The sequence below is a fragment of the Schistocerca piceifrons genome, chromosome 7 (assembly GCF_021461385.2).
Source record: "Schistocerca piceifrons isolate TAMUIC-IGC-003096 chromosome 7, iqSchPice1.1, whole genome shotgun sequence".
In the NCBI taxonomy this organism is placed as follows: Eukaryota; Metazoa; Arthropoda; class Insecta; order Orthoptera; family Acrididae; genus Schistocerca; species Schistocerca piceifrons.
In genome coordinates, this window is record NC_060144.1 from 320,494,247 (window position 1) to 320,513,094 (window position 18,848).

General features: G+C 43.0%; 1 protein-coding gene across 1 annotated transcript in view; it reads right to left on the reverse strand.

The window, feature by feature from the left end:
• LOC124805656 (cholinesterase 2-like) overlaps positions 1-17,494 on the reverse strand; it is a gene marked incomplete at its 5' end in the record, with an annotated part of 37,698 nt that extends 20,204 nt beyond the window's left edge. Inside the window, 4 exons of the mRNA XM_047266223.1 lie at positions 1,914-2,079; positions 4,216-4,436; positions 10,751-10,936; positions 17,368-17,494. Of these exons, the coding sequence (XP_047122179.1) occupies positions 1,914-2,079; positions 4,216-4,436; positions 10,751-10,936; positions 17,368-17,494 (700 nt within the window). The remainder of the gene's footprint in view (positions 1-1,913; positions 2,080-4,215; positions 4,437-10,750; positions 10,937-17,367) is intronic.
• Between the last annotated feature and the right edge of the window lie 1,354 nt (positions 17,495-18,848).

The window sequence follows — 18,848 nt, forward strand, 5'->3', positions numbered from 1 at the left end:
CGTAAATTCGAACATCCACACAGATAATGTTGTGGGAAAAGCGGACCAAAGATCACGTTTTATTACTTTATTGCACTTAGAACATGCAACAAATCAACTAAAGAGACTGCCTGCAGTACTATTGTCCGTCCTCTGCTCGAGTATTGCTGTGCGGTATAATGTCCTTACCAGGTAGGATTGACGGAGAACATCGAAAAACTTCAAAGAAGGGCGGCTCGCGAGATAGAGGAATGGATGCCACGGGTATGATACTCGAGTTCCAATAGCAGTCATTTAAACAAACGTCGTTTTTCGTTGCGGTGAGATCTTTCCGCAAAAGTCTCCACTTTTCTTCTCCGAATGCGAAAATATTTTGTTCACGCACACCTCATAGGGAGAAATGACTATCGTAACAAAATAAAATAAATCAGAGCTTACTCTATATGATTTAAATGTTGGTTTATCTTGTGTGTTGTTCGAGAATGAGACGGTAGAGAAACACTGTGAAAGTGGTTCGATATATCTTCTGCCATGCACTTAAGTGTGAAGTGCAGAGTAGTCATGTAGACGTAGTGGATACAGAAATTTGCTGCGTAATTCTTATAGCAAAATGTCGATGGCGTTACTCCTGCCTACTGGAATGTTAATCATTTAAACATCAAAGCAGGTAAAATAGACGTTTGTTGATCGCTTTACTGCAGTGGTGCTATTGTAAAGGCCACATGTAGCGGCGGTTCACTACGGCGTGTCGCGCTATTTATCACATCACTTTCAGCCACAGTAGAAGCCACAGCACTCACAGCGTTTCGTGTTCGGTTTGAGATAAAAGAATGGGTTAAATACAGCCCGCAAATGCGCGCATATTTTGCTGTAGGTTAATACTCGAAATTTCGTTTTTACCTACGGAGACAGTGAAGCTTCTCTTAACGATATACGTGCTTTTTGAAATGTTATTTGATAGTTCATAAACCGATGACTTCAATAATATGAACGGCGATGCGTTTCAATAGTGGCGCGTGGGCTATCGTTTGGACATTTTAACCCACCTTTCTTCATGGAAGCACTCAATCACGTTTAAGATTCGATTTTCCTTGACAAGACGCTTAAAGCTGCCTTCAAAACACAGGAAGCAATGTCACGTTTCTAAACCCACAAAATTCAAGTTAGTGGCATGTCACAAAGAAAAATAAAATGTGATTTCTGGCAGATGTACTGCCACTAAAAAGGGATGTTGTAAACCGAAATACACCACAAGAGCGGGATGACGATGGTAGAGCACAAAGGAAGTGATAGAAAATATGTTGGGAAATGAACGTTTTGTGAAAAATACACCGCGTATCTTATTATTTCGTTAAATTCTATATCAGTTCTAGCGACCCAACAGACGTCAGTGAAAATCAATCACTAGACTACTGTAGGGCATCCGTTAGTGGACGATGACTAAATCCACTTGTCGTACTGCCAAGACGGTATTGACGTACTCATCACGATGACTAAATCTAATGGTCTTACTGCCACGACCCACTGATGAAGAAGATTGAGACAACAGTTTTGGAAGTGAATGTTTTTTTTTCAGTTGCAGTCCGCAATCAACCATAGTATTATTGCGTGTGTACGTGGCATCCCAGCCAGCCGCATGGCCCACGTCCACTGTCATCTGACGAACCAGGTTTATTTATATTCGAGCTAAAGAGCAGTTTCAAACTTCAACGACTAATATGCTTGACGTAATATGAACGAGTGTCTAAGGTTTGTACTAGAATGTGCTGTATTCACACATTCTAAGGCATAGAGAACCTGACCCACATGACGTTGAATTTACCTGCGTACCAAAAAGGACAAATAGAACGATGTTCAAATTGAACCTACAACAAAAGTTGCAATGAGTCACATGATTGAAAGTGACGGAAGTGGAGTCAGATTTTGTTACGTACTGAAGAGTCCGACAATTCCTTCTCCGGAAGTGACGCCCAGTATGATGGGGACCTGGTTGTAGCTGCCGGCTCTGATGATGTCAACTGGAGGCTCGGTGATCACTGCAGAGTCTGATGCTGGCTCCACGACGGGCGCGAAAGCTATCTGCCCTGGGCACCGCTTCTCCTGCACAGTGAAATCAGAGTTAATGATAATACAACATATGTTAGCGATTCGTTCCTCTACATAAGATTGCCTGTGTTAAAATGTAAAGATGAAAGGTAGTACAGAATGGTACAGTACTACGAGAACTAGGTTACAACTTTTTTGCGTGAAGCAAGCTTGGAGAAGAGAGAAAGCTGCGTGGCAGACAGTGATGTTCTGGACGCTCCCCCACCCCCATTACCGCCATTGTGTAGTGGGAAGGACAGCGTGGTAGCGTATAGTTGGTCTGCAGGGTCAGTGGCAATATACAACTGTGAGGACAAAAAGATATATGGCGCAACATGACGTAGAGTTGTCAGATGCTGGAATAACGAAGCACAGAATGAAAAATGCCCCTATCGTAGCACAAAAAAAAAAAAAACGATTAAGTCGTGGGCAGAGTTAGGGATGTACAAGAAGGGAACTAGCTTTTGGACATATCTGGCAGCTTTGGAGACATTTAAATCAAAACATCTTGACAGATATGCACTTTTTTTACCTCTTAGTATTAACATCGTCGTCATGTAATGTAATGCACCATGTCCATTACACGTGATGTTACGTCATCTGACATGGCACATGCTATCATGTCATCCATCATGGCATTTGTCATGTCGTGCTAGATGGCATATGGTCTCATTAAAGTTTAGGATGCATGCGTCCCCACTCTGGGATACTTCATATTACAGAAGGACACCCTCTCCCAAATACTTCCTATTGTAGATGTGTCACACTCTCTAGCAGCACACACATTTGTGTCTTTTTGTTCTTACACCGCTCATCATATATGTAATAGGGGGTGAATACAGGGGAGAAATGGTCCCGTCGGGGAAAAAAATCAACTCCCCCCACACATAAATCAAAAATTGTTTTAGCTTCCCACCAGGAACAAATCCAGCCTCAGAAATTTTATTCCCCTAGAAAAAAATTTAAGGTAACATTTTATGCACTACCGCCACATGATGTTATGTATTCTTTACTATGGCTGACGAATCTTCTGAATTTCTGGGCACAGGACCAGAGACTGTAGCCTATAAACTGCAAGATTCAGGTGTACTAAAACGGTGCAGCTCAGAGAGCTCACTGTCTGGGGGAAATATAAGGTTAACTCGTAAAAAAGTGTGAATACGTCAAGGTTTTTCAAACTGGTTCCCAACTCTCAATCTACCATAATTCTGACATTAGCCCTCCATAGCTTGCAATCGATGTAGACTTTTGTTGATTCTGGCGATGACTGACTCGCTATAGGTTTTTTATTGTCTTTCGAACCTTGTGCCAATGGTTAAGGCTTTAACAAAACAACAGGACGACCGTTGATTACATGTATTTCTCTACCTTCTTACAGGATTCGTACCGATTCGCACAAGTTTGAAACATTGAAGTGACGTGCTTCAAACACCTCTCAGAAAAACCTGTTGGCGCGCGTAAAAAAAATAACAAAAAATGTATTTTTTGCACTTAAAATCCGAATGAAACTAGAATTTTGAAACAGAGTTTTCAGTTTTATCCCACCAATGCGTTTTCATTTGTTTCATTCACTTCTAACCGATTCCACACATTCAATTCACATGAGAACTAATCTTGTGTGCTATGTTTAGCTCGAATTTAAACCATTGTATCTCGACAACTGGTAAATATTATTAGACAAAAAGTTTCGTTTTGACTTTCTTCATTTATCTACTTTAGTGCAAAGTTTGAACCGATTCGTACATGTTCAAAATATATAAGTGGCGCCCTTGAAAAGCTACCGAGAAGAAGAGGGCTACATCTAGCTCTACATTTAATCATTGTTTCTCGACAGCAGATAACGATTGTTGGAAGATAAAAATTCGTTTTCACTTGATAATTTCAACCGATTCGTGTAAGTTTGATGTGTAGAGATGGCGCACTACATAAACCTCCAATAAAACATGTTTGTTTGAATGTTTCTGCACGTGAAATCCGTACCTTACACAGACAAATGGAGCCATTAGCTGAGCATTAATTTTAGTCCAATTAAAATCTTTTACAATAGGAATTAATTGATTCGTACAATTTGCCTGTATCGATATTTCAGGTCTAATTAGGTGATGAAATTACACAGAAAATATGTTATGCACTAACAACTGGAGCACTTACGAAATCAGAGAGAGCGATATTGGAGTCACCGGCGATGTCTGTGTAGTTGGCGGCGCGAAGGAAGGCAGCCAGCCGCGCGTCGTCGTCGTCAGTGTGGTTATCGCTCTGCGCCTGGAAGCCGAGCGCCTCCGCCATCCGGTACGCCCTCTCGCGGGGTTTCTCTGTCAGTGCCCAGGGGGTCGTCGCTACCCCACTCTCCATGATCACACCGCTGAAGAGACCTGCCGAGAAAGTTAACCTTTAACATTAGAGCTACACCGCTCCCACAATGTCCGAATTCCGAATAAAATTATTTATCTACAGTGATATACTGATTGTATAGCACATTCGTAAAAAGAAAATAAAGTGTCAAGCCATTATTTTGACACACATTCCGACATTTCGTGAACGACACTCTTCCAGATTGTAAGAATGGGTGGTGGTGTCTGTTTTTCGAACACGTCCAAAAGAACTGACACCACGCATTCATATAAATGATTCGCCTCGATGGGCAGGAATGTTCCACCTGCAGTGCGGATGCACAGTTACGTTAAACCTCCTGCGAGATCTCAAACTAGCGAGCATGGAGGACATATACGGGGACTGCGGTAGGTGGGGCAGGTTGGGAGTGAGATTCGGCCGGGGAGCGTGCCGAGGTAGTCGGAGCATTTGTGACAAATACTGTGTCTGTGTAGCGCAGTGCTTACCGCGGCTGCCTAGTAAGTAGGAGATCCAGCGTTCGTGTCCTGGTCTAACATGTGCTGTTACTCGTTGCCGCTGATTCCGCACAAAGCCCTGACCACATTATTTCCTTCTATTTCCTTTCCTTTCAGCCTCCTCCCTCTTCAATTTATATAACATGTTCCAGACTGACTACATGAGATAACGCTTTAAAATGAAATTTGTATCGAGGCAGCAATTACGCGCAAATACCTACATTTTGCGAGTAGTAAACTTCCACATCAACTAAAATAAGGATGTACCTAAAACCCCTCCCCTCAGCATTCACTATAAATGATCTAGGGCAATTATGCAAATCCTAAACTAGAGTAACTAGACGTGAAATGATCCCGTGGTCCCAATACACGCGCATACGAGAACATATGATGCCTGTTTCACTCCGTATAACAGCTCGTTTCATTTCGAGAGATAGTGTCCTCAGATTGTACCACCAAGAGGTGGTTTGGATAGGTTACGAATGTCGTGGTACAGCTCGAGCCTGGAAGGTGGTGTGCTTTGTGGCAGGAGGCGTCCAAGAGAGCCGAAGCACAACAACACAATGAAGATATTCAACATTGTAGTACCTGGCTAGGAAAGTCTTAAAGTTACTGATTTCTTTTCCTTGGCCTTAGCACGATACAAGCAAAAGTAATACTGTGAAGATTACAGAGTGATGTTATGAAAGCGATTTATGGTAGTGGTGAATTAACATCGCATTTGTTAAGTGTGACGCGCTCGAGACTGGTTACAGTGAAAACAACTTGGACGCTCTACGACAGAAAAGAGTAAGAAACTGTGAAAGGCACCGAGTTTGCTTAGTTTACTTCAGAAGTTTTCATAAGCATAAGGTTAATCTGCCCAAGGAGTGAGCTTTCAGATGCACCTTCAAAGGGGAAACCAAGGACTGGCGACTACGAGAAGATAAAACTACAATCATCAACCAATAATTGTGGATAAAAGAGATAATTTATAATTTACAACATGCTACTCAATGGGCCTTGAGCATCCAGTGTCACGTGGGACCCTACCTCCATGCAGCGAGAGTAGGACAGGCCAGTATTTCGCAACTTTTAATTGAAAACAGCACTCCAACATTATATTCCTTCGAGATATCGAACACGTGATTACTCGGAGCTCCACCGTGGTCGTGCAGCGAACTACGGCAGTACACTGCGACCGGAGCTCGCGTGTTGTGCAGACTGGAGCAGAGCGCGGTTCAAAGCATTATAATACACTCCTGGAAATGGAAAAAAGAACACATTGACACCGGTGTGTCAGACCCACCATACTTGCTCCGGACACTGCGAGAGGGCTGTACAAGCAATGATCACACGCACGGCACAGCGGACACACCAGGAACCGCGGTGTTGGCCGTCGAATGGCGCTAGCTGCGCAGAATTTGTGCACCGCTGCCGTCAGTGTCAGCCAGTTTGCCGTGGCATACGGAGCTCCATCGCAGTCTTTAACACTGGTAGCATGCCGCGACAGCGTGGATGTGAACCGTATGTGCAGTTGACGGACTTTGAGCGAGGGCGTATAGTGGGCATGCGGGAGGCCGGGTGGACGTACCGCCGAATTGCTCAACACGTGGGGCGTGAGGTCTCCACAGTACATCGATGTTGTCGCCAGTGATCGGCGGAAGGTGCACGTGCCCGTCGACCTGGGACCGGACCGCAGTGACGCACGGATGCACGCCAAGACCGTAGGATCCTACGCAGTGCCGTAGGGGACCGCACCGCCACTTCCCAGCAAATTAGGGACACTGTTGCTCCTGGGGTATCGGCGAGGACCATTCGCAACCGTCTCCATGAAGCTGGGCTACGGTCCCGCACACCGTTAGGCCGTCTTCCGCTCACGCCCCAACATCGTGCAGCCCGCCTCCAGTGGTGTCGCGACAGGCGTGAATGGAGGGACGAATGGAGACGTGTCGTCTTCAGCGATGAGAGTCGCTTCTGCCTTGGTGCCAATGATGGTCGTATGCGTGTTTTGCGCCGTGCAGGTGAGCGCCACAATCAGGACTGCATACGACCGAGGCACACAGGGCCAACACCCGGCATCATGGTGTGGGGAGCGATCTCCTACACTGGCCGTACACCACTGGTGATCGTCGAGGGGACACTGAATAGTGCACGGTACATCCAAACCGTCATCGAACCCATCGTTCTACCATTCCTAGACCGGCAAGGGAACTTGCTGTTCCAACAGGACAATGCACGTCCGCATGTATCCCGTGCCACCCAACGTGCTCTAGAAGGTGTAAGTCAACTACCCTGGCCAGCAAGATCTCCGGATCTGTCCCTCATTGAGCATGTTTGGGACTGGATGAAGCGTCGTCTCACGCGGTCTGCACGTCCAGCACGAACGGTGGTCCAACTGAGGCGCCAGGTGGAAATGGCATGGCAAGCCGTTCCACAGGACTACATCCAGCATCTCTACGATCGTCTCCATGGGAGAATAGCAGCCTGCATTGCTGCGAAAGGTGGATATACACTGTACTAGTGCCGACATTGTGCATGCTCTGTTGCCTGTGTCTATGTGCCTGTGGTTCTGTCAGTGCGATCATGTGATGTATCTGACCCCAGGAATGTGTCAATAAAGTTTCCCCTTCCTGGGACAATGAATTCACGGTGTTCTTATTTCAATTTCCAGGAGTGTACTTCTACATTGTTCAGTACCTGCACACCTACCTATCATTTGCAGAACAGTGGAGCAAGTGGACTATGAATGTTGCAACCAAACAAGAAAAAATAGCAACGATTCTGATTTATGGAAATCAGGCCGAACGTTTTCCAGAGAAAGCAGTCTCTCGTTAGTTCTCTTACAAGGTTGTAAGCGCCTTTGTGTCTGATGGCAGCGTACAGACCAGCAGAAGGAAACGAAGGAAACGTGTTACAGGAGAAGCTAATGAAATAACTGAAGTGCTTCACAACTGTCAGATAAGAGCCCGGCAATTACACCGCGATTCCGGTATGTCCGTAGGTAGGAATCATCTATACCCCGGGTGGGGTCTTTCCCACTCGTCGCTAATAGTGTGCCGACGGTATGCACCGTTCTCGGAATGCTATTCAACAATTTCAAACAAATAACATTAGTAGTTTTATTTCCAGAAAGCGAACTGACAATATTTATCTTTCTTTACAGCAAATGTTGCTAGCGAGAGATGACGTGAAAACAGAACATTTCTTGCTACACACAGAGACTAAAGAAACACTCGATACTGACAGCGTAGCACTGATCACGTTGCAGACTCGGGCTGATCTTGTGCGCCCGAGGCTAACAGCAGCTGCGTTTATGTGCAGCCTTCTCTGGTCTTTCGTTTCGCATCTTCGTTCCGGCGTTTTTGGTTACGCCAGAACACTCCGTGTCACTGCATCAGTAACTTCATGGCGCCGGTTTCCATCACCGGGTAGTGTTGCAAACGGGCATGTCAACAAATACAAACGACTCTCACTTTCTTTGTTGGGGTACTAATTTCCGATGAGTCTACATTCACAAACCATGGTAGCGTTAACCGGCATAACTGGAATGTGGACGATTCCCAGTGGTTACGGCAAGTTGGCCAGCAACAGCCTTGGTCGGTTAACGTATCGTGACACCATGGGGAACAAACTCACGGAACCATAACTTGTTGACTGCACACAAATATCGAAATTTTTTGTAGCAGGAACTATCGGCACTACTGAAGGATGTCACCCTGGACGTTCGACAGCGTATATGATTTCAGCTTGACGATTTCCCGGCGCATTACGCAACTGAAGAACGTTAGGTATTAGACCGTGTTTACGTTGGTCAATGGATCGGCAGGTGTAGCCCTGTTACATATCCCAGAGGGTGGCCGGGTTTTATTTCTTTCTGTGCGGATGTTTAAAAGGTATGGCCTACCAACAAGTGCCAACGGGCCGTGAAGACATGGTGGAGAACATCAGAAACGCCTGTGCTGACATTCCCGCAGATATGCTTCAGTCCTGTGTACGGTCATTTGAAAAGCGGATCACTAAGTGTATTGAAGTTGGCGGTACTACGTTTGTACACTTACTCTAACTGGAAAAGTAAAATAGCGTTCGCCTCGAGCCACGATCACAGTGGAGAGTTGATTAGTTCCCTGTTCGATGCGTCGGAGGAATACAACGTTGCTAATGGGGCTTGCAATTAGTAGTTATGAAATTCTGGCCTGTCATAACCTTGCAACAAGGAGGTGGGGTCCTACGGGTCATTGAGTATTGAAGGGCCATTGAGTAGCATGTCGTAAATTACGATTGTGTACCCATATCTATTACTCCGATCATGGCGCCATCTGTGACGAAACGGAGAAAATGCTTCAAGCAAAACGGATGTAGATTTCGCCGTGGAATCGTAATCTGCATTAAAAATCAGGAGCTCCCACTAAAATGTTCAAAGTTGACCCCGCCACCAACGCATGGTGTGGGCTGGGGATTCGAGTATAGTATCATTGGATGTCCCTCTCCGAGACAAACAAATTGGAATTATAACTTCTTTTTGATCCGATGTAGAGTTTTCGAGATATTTCAAAGTATTCAGTTAAAATAAACACACTGTACTACCATGCCATGTTATAAAACTAGGAAATCTGAAACATTAAAATAACCGACATACCTGGACGCATTCGTCGGTTGGCCATGGAGAATCGGAGTTCCATGAGCATATTAACAGACTGCATAAAAACAGTGCAGTTCAAGCTAGAACGAGAAAGTAACGGTGCTACTCGGCCCATGGAAATCCATAGAATTCGCAACGGCAAATAGGGACCCAACGCCTGTCGGAAAACCACCTAGCAAGCAGTACTTGTACGCTAAATCCCACCATCATCCGACTCATATTTTACACACGCCAACCCCAGAACCCACCGCATCGGTGAGAAAAATAGTAACAAACGAGAACTGAAAGAGGCAACGGATACGACAGTAAAACAATAAGATCTACAAGGTTCAAGGGAAGCCAGGTACAGAAAATGAAATAATAGAACAGCTCCCAGTGGTTCACTTCGCGGTCCAGAGCGTTGTCGTGGAGGTGCAACCAGGAAGCTGAATCTCAGTATTAGGGTCAAATTCGTTGAATTCTTGCCATCAAAGGATGGAGGACCCAAAAAACTTGATGCTGGCTCACTGGTCCATTGGCGTTTTCCGACAGATGTCGGACACGTACCATTAGATTCGTGGCAGTACTCCGGCTGCAATGAAGCTAGAAGAAGTTCTACACGGCTGTTGTTGAAACTTCAAGGATCGTAATGCCACAACTCTCCACTAGGTAGCACTGAAGTCTGGAATTTCACACAAGCAGTCCTAACGGAAAAGGGACACACTGCTTACAATTCTTTTCTTCGTAACTAATTCTTGGGGAAGAACACTGCATGCTCCCCCCTCCCACGGAAGCTCGACGCTGATTCCTAGTTGGCTACCAATTAGTAGCAAACTGTGTTATCTATGAATAGTCTAGCATGTATCCCGTTACTCTCTCCTAACACAGACCAGTAGTATTTCAGGCCCAATAAATTTTTAAGAAATGTGACGTCAGTGGTGTTATGAAACGTTCAAAAATGCGATATATTGAAGCATCCATTCATAGCTCGTCTATACCTAAAGAAGGCTGCTGCAAAATGACCGAAGGTCAGCCAATTTAGTATTTCATTGTTTTATGTATTTCATAAGAGGTGACGTCAGTACATCTAGAAGGTTTTAATGTAATGCTCCAAAGGGGTTGCAAGAACCTGAAAGATGTGCATTAATTTCTCAAACATGCTAATATATCCGATTACCGGTCTTCTAATTCCTAAATGAATACACGTAGTTTTAGCTCTTGGCAGCTTAAGAGTGCTCACCCCCAGTCGCCGGCGAGAGGAAGAGGTGTGAGGTGGAACCGCCACCAGCGCTCTCCCCGAAGATGACGACCTTGCTGGGGTCCCCTCCGAAGGCCGCGATGTTCCTTTGCACCCATTGCAAAGACAGCACCTGGTCTTTGAGCCCCGCGTTGCCTGGGATGTCGGTGTTCTGCAGGCTCAGGAAACCTGCCACACGCCGACACAAAATTACCAAATACGATTTCTTGAAACATGTGGACTGTTAGACGTAATCGCCTCGTTTATCGTACATACAAACGCCTTAACATTCAGTTTCTAATTTTTTTGTTATGAGAAAAAGAGTCTAGCATATATGGGCTACGGCTATCGAAACGTTTGAAAGTTAGTGCCCGGTGGTGAGATTCCAAACGCAGAACGCCGGCAACTCTAAAAAGCCTAAAAACCGCCATTGATACTTAAAATACAGGGTGATTCAAAAAGAATACCACAACTTTAGGAATTTAAAACTCTGCAACGACAAAAGGCAGAGCTAAGCACTATCTGTCGGCGAATTAAGGGAGCTATAAAGTTTCATTTAGTTGTACATTTGTTCGCTTGAGGCGCTGTTGACTAGGCGTCAGCGTCAGTTGATGCTATGATGGCGACCGCTCAACAGAAAGCTTTTTGTGTTATTGAGTACGGCAGAAGTGAATCGACGACAGTTGTTCAGCGTGCATTTCGAACGAAGTATGGTGTTAAACCTCCTGATAGGTGGTGTATTAAACGTTGGTATAAACAGTTTACAGAGAATGGGTGTTTGTGCAAAGGGAAAAGTTCTGGACGGCCGAGAACGAGTGATGAAAATGTAGCACGCATCCAGCAAGCATTTGTTCGCAGCCCAGGAAAATCGACTCGCAGAGCTAGCAGAGAGCTGCAAATTCCACAATCAACTGTATGGAGAATCCTACGAAAAAGGTTAGTTATGTAACCTTATCGTCTGAAATTGGATCGGCCGCCAGGCATCCCGTGACAGAGCACTTCATCACTGGCCTCCAAGAAGCCCTGATCTTACCCCCTGCGATTTTTTCTTATGGGAGTATGTTAAGGATATGGTGTTTCGGCCACCTCTCCCAGCCACCATTGATGATTTGAAACGAGAAATAACAGCAGCTATCCAAACTGTTACGCCTGATATGCTACAGAGAGTGTGGAACGAGTTGGAGTATCGGGTTGATATTGCTCGAGTGTCTGGAGGGGGCCATATTGAACATCTCTGAACTTGTTTTTGAGTAAAAAAAATCTTTTTAAATACTCTTTGTAATGATGTATAACAGAAGGTTATATTATGTTTCTTTCATTAAATACACATTTTTAAAGTTGTGGTATTCTTTTTGAATCATCCTGTATTTAAAAAATACGAACATAACACCGGTAGTTGAATGCTTAGTGTCAACGTCATGTGACGGAAGTATCTGGTTCAGTTCTCGTTTTTTACTTTTAATCAAATTCTATATACATTATCAAATAGAAACGATAATAAGCAAATACTTTCTTTTAAAAATAGCTATATCTTTTTCGTTACTGCACCTAAGAGAATAAATTAAAATTTGATATAGACAAAAGAAATATCTTATTAATACCTTGTTATAAATTAAAAGAAAAACAAAAAATGTACATCAATAATACCAAACAATCTTAAGAAATAAAAAACTGTATTTCTTTTCTTGTATTTGACGTTTCGCACTCTAGCATCAAGCTTTAATCTGACCTGAAAATTCACATACTCATATGACCAGTAATTAAAAATAAAAGCTGCTATTTTCATAAAAAAATTGTGATTAAGTGTATGTTAACTAACACTTCCATTTCTAATAAACATGGAAAGCAAACGAAAGTAAAAATGTTGCTACTAACTAGAACTAAACCAGTAAATGCACGATTACAACATTATGAAGAAAATGTAGGAGGACAGAACAGTCCGTGATGTCTCTTTCTGAGAACGATGTCATCGAAGTCCATGTAAGGAAGTATTCTGCGCGAAGCCAGTACCGTTCTGAAGTAAACACGGTAACATTGGTATGGATGCGTTTTGACATTTGTCATTCGTTCTGCAGAATGTCATGTTGTGCTGCTTTTACTTGTGCAGATACTCGTAGAAGTCAAGGTGGATTTCGTAGGCTTGTACTTCCACGGAATGAGGAAAAAGGAAAACAGTGAGCATTTGCAGTGAACAAAGGATACGCAAAATTAATCCTTTTGCATTTGTATTTGCGTTTTCAATTTTATTACATTCCACAATATCAGGCTTCGTTTCCATTTGGTCACTACCGCTGAGGGTCCCGCGGATAAATTGTTATTACATTTGTTTCGCATTTGTTTTTGGTTAATTGAGCAATGTTCACTGTGAGTAAGAGGCCAGTTGAAGAGTCTTTGCTGAACAATCTATCTTGGACGAAATATTTTCTATCTAAAAATATTGTGAACATCTCAAATTTTGTCTAAGGCATTGTCGAAGTTTCGAAATACTAATTGTATACGAGAGAAACAATGAGTGCAATACACGAATGAGGAGAGCAAAGGTCGACGGTGTGCTAAAGCTATGAACAGGGCTACTCTCAGTACAGGATTTCAAATATAGATAATCCAAGAACATAACAAACTTTCAAAATTAACGTTGCAATTCAGTGCACGCTGTTTTAACTATGCCTGCAGCCAGTTCCTCTGTGCAGGATAATACAAGGGTCGTTCAATAAGCAATAACCCACTTTTTTTTACAAAAAAAGCCATTAATATACATAGACAAACGTCCTTGTTGGTGCTGCACATTTGATGTTTGTTCTGGGTGCCGGTGAAGTTTCGAACCGTTCTGGCAGATGTCAGATCCGTAGTACAGCGTCAAAATGAGGTCTACATAAGGCTCATTTTACAAGCAACATGTTGTTATTGAATTCTCGTGTGCAGAAAAAGAAATAGTCGTGAACATTCATAAACATTTGTGTGCAGTGTATGGCGATGCTGCAGTTGATAGTACAGTTGGGCGATAGGTAAGGAAAGTTACAGCCTCAGGAAATGCAGAAACAGAGCTCCATGAACAGCCTCGCTCGGGACGTCCTGCCACATCCACTGCTCCAGACATGCTGAATCGTGCGCATGCCATTACTCGTGCCGACCGCCGCTTAAACATTCTCTACGGGGAACGTGCTTTGAAGATGGCCAGAGTGTCAGTAGTGCAGTGAAAACATGGCTACGCCTACAGGACAAGAGCTTTTTCCAGCAGGGAATACATGTTCTTCCACAACGTTCGCTTACGGCCATAGAACGTGATGGAGACTACGTAGGCAATTAGTACATGGACCAGAAATGTTCATGTATATTGTGATCAAATTCTGACTCTTAACAATAAATATGTTCTGAGAATATAAAGTGGGGCATTACTTATTGAAGGACCCTCATAATGAGGTGTATGGGCTATTCTAAGAACTGAAACTGTTGAACTGAAGAGTGTAGTAACATAGTCGTATCTGCATACTATTTCGCACAGAGTATCGCTCCTAGCAGCTTTTACTTGAATCTGAAAACAGCGTTGTGCATCTGCATTGCATTTGCGTAGTCTGCATTGTTCATTCCTATTACTGTGCTAAGTAATTAGATTTAAGTGGTTATGAAAGTGTACATGAAGCCTGTATATTTTTGACGCTCATGAGCAAACGTATTTTTTTTTCATCTTGTTTGCTGCATTCTGCCGGATATGACGTTACGCTACTATGTGAAATACGGTTATGTAACCTGACTTTGCCAGCGTTTGCGCTCTGTGGTTATTATTTTGTTTCTCGTTCTTCACAAATGCATTACAATTACGTTCAGTCCCTGTTACAGTTAAGTATAGGTAATTAATAACACAGTAAACATATCTTTAGAGCGACTCTGAGAAAATGTGTGCCATTGCAACGCAATATAATATGCAGCACATATTAGCCACATTAGTGAGGCTCGGTGTTTCGAATAGATTTGTATCACGGTAAGTAGACGTCGATACACATTCTTACGTATAATATTAATAAATCCTAATAAAATTATAGCCAATCTTAACAAAGAAATTTGCTGATACAGAGGCTGACAATTTAGCAGTTTCTGGTGTGGAGACTTCAGGACATCTCCGCAAGTGACCTCTATGCATGTGAGGCCTAGGCATGCCTTGTAAGGCATTACTTGTTAGATGTTTCACATGAATGATATCTCCTAATTAATTAGTGAATATCAGCTCCAGTTGATATTAAGTTCTTTGTTTTAATCCACCATTGTTTTCAGTTTTTGTATTTAAGCCGTTGTCTCACGCAAATCCGAAAATGGCGCTATAGTGAACCAACCTTAAGTGATCCTAATAAGTGTTTGATTTATTGTCATGAACTGGCTTTCATGTTGGCGCAGCAGTCTACTGGAGCTCAGAATATATCCTACTAAAGACGAACGTTAACGATAATGTTCAACTTTACAGATGCGTTCATATATTACCTCTCTTATAAATAGGCGTACGCTGCGATTATCTCATGTCACTTGATTTCTATGTCGTACATGTAAGCTATAGAAGTGTAATTCAATAGCACGCACTCATGAGCAACTGAAGTAGACACAGCTGTATTGTTGGAGTGAGCGAATGAGTGAGAGAGATAGACAGAGAGAGTGAGAAGTCTGCACAGGAAATATAATAGTTCTGTATATGCTTCACAATTTAACCGGTAGTCACCGTGACTGACGAGTGTCGCGTAGTATAGACGCGTGACATCGCTTTTCTTTTCGGGACCTGGCCTTCAATGCCCCGCACACAAGCCACGGAGCACCGAGTTCGCCATTAGAGCAGACACCGCCACTGGACGGTAGAAAATTAGGAAATGTTGCTTTGACTGATAAGTTCCGGTGTAGGCTGGTACACCCCGAAGTCTAGGTACAAGGTATTAATAAGATATTTCTTTTGTCTATATCAAATTTTAATTTATTCTCTTAGGTGCAGTAACGAAAAAGATATAGCTATTTTTAAAAGAAAGTATTTGCTTATTATCGTTTCTATTTGATAATGTATATAGAATTTGATTAAAAGTAAAAAACGAGAACTGAACCAGATACTTCCGTCACATGACGTTGACACTAAGCATTCAACTACCGGTGTTATACGTCAGGGTACAAGTACATCCGAAATATATGGAGAAATGTAGTTTTCTTACCAAACGGTGATAGCATAAGGCGATCTCCAGTGTCAATGGTTTTGTTTTGTTGTGGTCTTCAGTCCAAATACCGGTTTGACGTAGCTCTCGACACTAGTTTATGAGCCGGCCGGTGTGGCCGTACGGTTCTAGGCGCTTCAGTCTGGAGCCGCGCGACCGCTACGGTCGCAGGTTCGAATCCTGCCTCAGGCATGGATGTGTGTGATGTCCTTAGGTTAGTTAGGTTTAAGTAGTTCTAAGTTCTAGGGGACTGATGACCTCAGATGTTAAGTCCCATAGTGCTCAGAGCCATTTTGAACCATCTAATATTCAGCATTTTTTATTAGAACCAAATGTTAAAAACTTACGTTCTCTTCTTGTGTGAACTGTCGTCGTCCACGTTTCACGTTGCAGGAGACAACAATACATCTAAATACCTTCATAAAATTGTTCCAAATACTTAAACTTACATTTGCTGTTAACAAATTTCTCTTTTCCGTACGAGTCTCTATATACTGCCAGTCTGCATTTTATGCAGTCTCTACCTTGACCTGAGTCAATTATTTTGCTGCCTAAAGGGCAAAACTCGTTGAAATCTAAGTCCTTCCCCGTCACCTGATTTAACACGAGTACATTCAATCCCTTTTTTTTTTACCTTTGTTGGTATTCATCTTACAATCTCTTTTCAATAATCCCTTCCTCTCAACTATTCTCAAAGTCTTTTGCCGTTTCTGATAGAACCACAATGCAGTCGGTAAATCCAAAAGTTGTAATTTCTTCTGTTTAGGGTTAAATTCCTTTCCGAATCCGTCCTCGGATTATTTTACCTCTTATTCAATGTACAGACTGCATAACAGCTAGAATTAGCCAAAACCCTGGCTGGCCCTCTGCATTATCAACGATTGTTTCTCTTTCATGTCCTCCTACTCTGATAACTGCAGTTTTACTTCTATATAAATTGTAGGCATCATTTCCCTCCCTGTATTCTATCGCTGCTGCCTTCGCAGTTTCAAAGGATGCGTTCCAGTCAACAGTTCCCGAATCTTTAGCTAAATCTATGCTGTAAGCGTAGGTTTGCCTTTCACTTATGTTCTAGGTAAATCCGACAGTACTGCTTCGCGTTTCCTTACATGTTTTCCAGAATCCAAACTGATCTTCCATGAGGGCAGATATTGACAATAACTCCATTCTTCTGTAAAAACGTTTGTGTCAGTGTTCTATCGCCATGGATTATCAAACTGATGGTTTGGCAATATTCCAATAATTCCGTTCTTCCAAACAGTAATAGCTTTTTTTTTTTTTACAAATAGATTCTAATATTTAAATTTTGATAGCGATATGATTTGATTCGGCATCAAACCAGGCAATAAATTGCTAACTGAGTTATGTTAATACCATCAAAATTTAACGCCTAAATCATGACTTCACTCCTTAAAAGCGTAAACGAAAGGATTAACTCACCAAGAGCACCGAGACGATAGGTGGTTGTCACCAATACAACGCCCTTCTCCACAAAATAGTCTGGAGTGCCGCTGGAAGACGACCCAGTTATGAAAGCACCGCCATGGATGTAAACCATGACGGGGAAAGGACCGCTCCCCGTAGCTGGCGCGTACACATTGAGGTAGAGGCAGTCTTCGGATCCGGCAGCGGGTAGCAAACCGAGAGCCGATGGCTGGGCACACTTCTCCGCGAAGGACAGCGCGTCTCGAACTCCGGACCAGGAGGTCGCAGGCTGCGGGGCCTGTGGACGTCAACACACGAGGCAAGGAGTGGCTCAAATTACCAGTGTCTGTTTAATGGAAGATGTGTTTTTGCAAAAATTGCAGTATTAATTGACTTAAATATCGTAAAGCAAGGAAAAGTTCAAGGTTTATTCACTTGATTTTTTTCAAGCGTTGAATTGTGGACTCCAGGCCGTCTCTTGAATCAGATCACACAGCTTACAGATCACGGTAAAGATATATTTATTTTCAAGCGATAGTGGCGAAGTAAGACATACCGACGAGCCAAAACGGTACGACCACCTGCTTAGGACACTGACAGAAAAAAATAACACCAAGAAGAAGTTATGCGACATAGACGAAAGTTGGTAGACGTATTTCTACATCTGAAAGTTAGTGTCTATTTTAACACTACAGTGTATTTTAAAGGGAAGAGAGACTTTATTCAGTCACGGCAGACGCACAGGCGACGGTTGGGATCGGGTCAAATCCGTGTTGACAACTGAAATTAGCTTGTCAGGAGCACGTGGAGGGCAAGTTTCACACCATGCTCCACATAGTGGGTTAACTCGACACTTCCACTGGCCGCTAGGGCGACCCCGTGACTCGGAACACCCGTCCGTTGGGCAGCACAGTGGCTCCTCGTCTCTCATGACCGTGCTTCGCGTCGAGTGCAAAATTAAAGCTTACCCCAGAATTAATAAAGACTGAGCCATATCTATCACTGATGAGCCAACAGCCTCATTTGAAGTGGAAAATTACGCGTGTGAGAAGCCTCCTTCGATAGCCGCATTAGTTTATAAGATATGGCAAGTTAAATGTTATAAATAATTCCTGAAATGTAAAAGTGAATGTCTCGGCAACGCATTATGCAATTGCGACAAACGAGGTGTCTATGGTTAGATCACGTAGAACTGTATTGGACTGTGGTAGTCGATTCGCTCAAATTATTAATGCATTTAAATGAGAGACTGAAAAGTGGATTTCGCGCAATTGAAAACAGCTTTTCTTACTAAATAAACAGAGAAACATTAAAACTAGTGGCGATATCGTAAACTTGACATATATACCAGATTAATTAATGTTTAATTTAAATTGTTTCTGAATACTTACACTTATAAATCCGGAAATAGAAGAAAACTACAGATATTGTTGTTTATAAATAAACTATGGCAGATGACAGAAAACTGATAATATATCCCTGTGATTTGATGTATC